General features: G+C 39.9%; 1 protein-coding gene across 1 annotated transcript; it reads left to right on the top strand.

The window, feature by feature from the left end:
* The first annotated feature begins 1731 nt into the window (after nucleotides 1–1731).
* On the top strand, nucleotides 1732–4215 carry LOC117829310. Its single transcript, XM_034706937.1, has 4 exons — nucleotides 1732–2143; nucleotides 2339–2451; nucleotides 2551–2709; nucleotides 4144–4215. Exons 1-4 carry the CDS (start codon nucleotides 1732–1734, stop codon nucleotides 4213–4215), a joined length of 756 nt encoding a protein of 251 aa, XP_034562828.1.
* Nucleotides 4216–4444: the final 229 nt, after the last annotated feature.

Genomic DNA, 4444 nt, shown 5'->3' with positions numbered 1-4444 from the left:
CAGCCAACAAACATTTTATTTGCAGCTCCTGTCCTGTGCCTGGCTGAGCGAGCCAGGTCGGATGAGAGCTGTTAGATTTCAGTGCATAATAACGCGCCACATTTCTCTGTCGGTAACGGTAGCGGCGTTGTAACATTTGAAATAGTAGTTAATTAGATCACCCGTAACGCCGTTATTTTTAACGCCGTTATTCCCAACACTGGTTAAAAACTTCATTTGCAGTTGGGACATTTAAAAGGCCTGATCCAGACACCATAACGGACAAAGACCTAGAGGTTGATATTGTGAAGGCATGGTCAGATCTGGACAGGTCACTGATCGCAGAAGGCCTCAGATCAGGTTCGTGCAACATGGTGACAGAGCTGTATGTTCATCATAAATCTAGAAAAGTGTAAAATGTTCAAGCACAATTGTAGGGGCCATAATGTTGATTTACTTGTCTTATTTGTTAATCATGATTACTTCCTTTTATGGTTGACTTCATTTCCGGTTTTGGGTTGGTGGGTGTGGTTTACCTTTTATCTTACCTGTTCAGTTGTGTGGCGGGAGGAATACAAAGAGGGTGAGTGGCTTTGGATATTTATTGTTGACCGCTACGCCACCGCTATCGTCATAGTCATTATTATTGTTTATGTTGATCTTTTTTGGTATAGAATTATTTTGAGTCTTTTGTTAATAAATAGAAAAACTTTTCATGGACTTCGCGTCACAAGCACGAGCCCACTTAGTCTCTGTGGCACTGTTAAATCTTAGCCGCTTCAACAATGTTATCAACCTTACACTTTTAGGCAAGTGTATGCTACACTAACAAAACCTCTCAACAAATAAATTTATAATGGTATATATTTTACAAATAGGAACATCTGTGGCAAATCCATACTCCACATCTGTCGGCCACTCCACTTTAGAACCATGAATGGGAGAGCGCACCAGAGTGGGAAATATTCTCCCAAAAACTGAGACAAAAAAGGCAATTCCCAAAAAAAGAGAGGACATGAAGCAGCCCCCCAAAAACATTAATGAGGACATCATACTTGAGATAATTGAGTCAAAGAAGGTAAACATTTTTGTAATCTAATCGAATAAAAGTATACTAACTAAACAGACATAGACCTACAGGCATTTTTTTTAAAAATTCTTCACAGTATTGTTAGTGCTTCCTTTTTTTCGCTAATTTTTTTTACATGACTTTATGTGTGCTCCATCTGACTGAACTACGTATTTTGAATTTACAGCCTCAAAAAAAGGAGCTCCAGGAAGCCTGTAACGCCCTGGGAGTGTCAGCAGAGGGGTCCATTGCAGACATGCTGAACAGGCTTCAGGAGCTTCTAAACTTCAAAGATATTTATCCAAAGCTCTTTGTGAAGCTACAGAAGGCTGGTGGTAAGAAATAACTTGGTTTATTATTTCTCTTTATTTCTTTTAAACCTTCCAATGACATGATTGTGCTGTAAAATATTTGTTCTACTCTTCAGGTGGTGTCCTTCATTTTTCCTGTGTCCATGGTGTTGTATACTATCTGAACTTTCTTTTCTGGACGGAGTCAGCAAGGGACCATGCTGACAGGCTGCTTAGTTTTAAGCACTTTCCAACCTGCTTTATTTCTGATGTAGCTGGACAGGTTGCTAGACATACAAACAACCGTACAGCACAGCTTTTTTTCCAGCCTCATGACGGAAGACTCTGTGCCGCAACATTAAACTGGCAGCCAATAGCAAACTACAGGTTGAAATGCAGTGGGTGAAGAACCTGAGGTCCCCATTCCCCCAACATGGAAAGCTGGCTAGTGACAGGATGGAATCCACACATCCAATCACAGGGACATCTGAGAGGTACTCCCTGTATGACAGATTCCATCAGAAGAACCAGAAACGTCCAGAGGAGAAGTTAAGAAGTCTCAACATCTGCCCGGCCTTACGAACTGAAGTAAACTGTGCAGTTGCAGAGCAGTTCAATCGGGAGCTTTCATCTGTTAAGTACTCTCTGTGCCACATGAATGAGCCTCACTTTAAACAAACAGTCAGGTTGTTGATTCATCTGCACAATGAGAAGATCAACAGAAGTTTTAAGGCAGAAATGGAGGCCTTGTGCAACACACAGCTATCTATTGGAGTGCATGGGATGCTGGGACTGCAGTCAGCTGGTAAGTTCGGTCAGGATATGCTTTTACTTAATAACGCTATGAATTCCAATGTTGTGTTCAACTAAAAATGAATATGCCATAACCTACAACTGTGATATTTTAGGTTTCAAACAAACTGGTGAAAACATTATTGTAGTAACAAAGTTAACATGTTTTTCATTATATCATTATTTCATCTTCTTTTTTAATTTTTAGATGGGAAGGAAAATCCACTGCAAAATTCAGATGGCAAGCCCAACATCCAACCTGACAGCATTGTCACCTCTTCATTCGTAGCACAGTCATATGCTGTCAGTGATAATGACATGGTAATTAATAAAAATGAGTGACATTTTCCTAATGTCCTAAATGAAGTTATAACGTAAAGGTGTTAACTGTTACTATTTTCTCATGATGTGTTTATCAAGGAAAAGCTTAAGGACTTATTATCTGGGACCCGTGATGAAGGTCAAACCCTGACTCATGCCTCAGGGCGATTTCCAGTGTCAATAAATGACATTCGCAGTGTTTGCCCTCTGGAGTTGTTGGGACAGTCTTCATTAGTTATGCCATGGATGAATGATGATGTAAGTATAGATGTACATATATAATCTATAATATAAAACATTTGAAATTTACTTAACAGTTACAGCAGTGTTAGTCAGATTTGTATTCCTCTGCTTTCCTTATTGCAATTTCTGAGATGTATTATAAAGGTTCTATCCAGTGGTGTAGTCTACTTTTTTGCAGTGGGTATACTGTCATACTTGTGCTCATCCATCCTAGAGCGACACATCGTGGAGCGACACCTCATGAATTTTTTAATTTCCCCTTGGGAATCAATAAAGTATCTATCTATCTATCTATCTATCTATCTATCTATCTATCTATCTATCTATCTATCTATCCATCTATCCATCTATCCATCTGAACACACCATCACACTCACTAATGCATAGAGTATGCATTATTTTGAGATTGGCTATGTGTCATCAACATGTCAATGTATTATAAGCATTTTTATGTACCTTTTAACTGCCAGTGGCATTAATCAAAATAATGAGCAATGATAATAAAATCTTCAACTTCAAGGATTGATTAACTGATTTATTTTTTTTTTTTAATCTCAACATATAAAGTAATGCAAAATAAATATTTTCACATCCTGACCCACACATCATATTTCACACTAAAAACATCTTTGTTTCACAGATCACAAGTATCACACAATAATCATTTTAAACATATTTACTCTTCATTTCATTAGAAAAAAGTATGAACAACATAGTACAGAAAACACATGGAAATCTTTGTAGAGTGCCATCAAGACCTACACAAATGGGAACACTTCTACAGTAGGTAGTCTACAGGACTTTCCAGACATTTTTATTCTCAGGCATCTGAGGTGTGCATGGCCTCCTTGTTTGAGTGGCAGAGCGATGGGTTCTCAGCCATGTTTTTACATACTTCCTTGGCTCAAAAAGTGTTACAGGGGGCCCATTGATGCTGATCATCATCAAATGACTTACATTTGACAACAACAGTGTAGATCTCTTGTCTGTGCATATATTGTTCATGAGACTGAAGCCCCTTTCACACTCAGCAGTGCTGCAGGGGATGGTTTGCATGCACTGCATGAGTGGCTTTAGGTTTTCAGGCTCACTGTCTGGGTGCTCAAGGAAATCTCTCATACCATTAACTGCTTGCTCCTCACCAAGATTGAATCGCCTGCAGAGTCTTTTCACTTGTGCCTCACCATGCCGAATGCCAGGGCTTGATGGCCAGTTGCCTGTATCCAGAACACTGAGATCGTGAAGCATTTCACCATCAAATGACAGGCGCTTCTCCAGATTGTTAATCAGACTTTGTAGGAATTGTTTAGCATCTATTGGTCTGAGCTTTCCATTTGACTCTAAGGGAACAGAGCCTAAATGTCCCAACGTTTGCGCAGTCAGTGCCTCCTCTAGTTTCTCTCCTGGACTATCTTTGAACGATGCCAGCACTCTTATGGTTTGCTTTAGAAGCTGGTCTGCTCTCAGGAGTGTGAGAGAATGGGCCTGGAGTTGCTGAGACAGGTTTCCAAGTTCACTTAGTGCATCATACATGAGTCCCAGGTCACAAAGGAATTCTTTGCTTTGCATTCGACATGCCAGGCCTCTGTAAGTTTGTCTCTCTTTGCTGCTTCTTGTTGGGTCTCCTGCAGCATTTTCAAAATGTCTGTTTAGTGCCTCATATGATGTCCACACAGCCTTTACAGAACGGAAACTGCTGGCCACCCATCTCGTATTTAAAACTCTGCCTATTTTCAGCACATGCGAGCCC

The sequence above is a fragment of the Notolabrus celidotus genome, chromosome 17, assembly GCF_009762535.1.
Source record: "Notolabrus celidotus isolate fNotCel1 chromosome 17, fNotCel1.pri, whole genome shotgun sequence".
NCBI classification, from domain to species: domain Eukaryota; kingdom Metazoa; phylum Chordata; class Actinopteri; order Labriformes; family Labridae; genus Notolabrus; species Notolabrus celidotus.
This window is presented reverse-complemented; position numbering and strand designations above follow the sequence as displayed.

What these genes read in the sequence shown, in the direction of transcription:
- LOC117829310 (XM_034706937.1), top strand. Translation starts at nt 1,732, where the DNA reads ATGCAGTGGGTGAAGAACCTGAGGTCCCCATTCCCCCAACATGGAAAG. An exon ending in GCTGGGACTGCAGTCAGCTG is followed by an intron (nt 2,144 to 2,338) that starts GTAAGTTCGGTC and finishes TTTAATTTTTAG; the next exon opens with ATGGGAAGGAAAATCCACTG. An exon ending in TGCCATGGATGAATGATGAT is followed by an intron (nt 2,710 to 4,143) that starts GTAAGTATAGAT and finishes GGTTTGCTTTAG; the next exon opens with AAGCTGGTCTGCTCTCAGGA.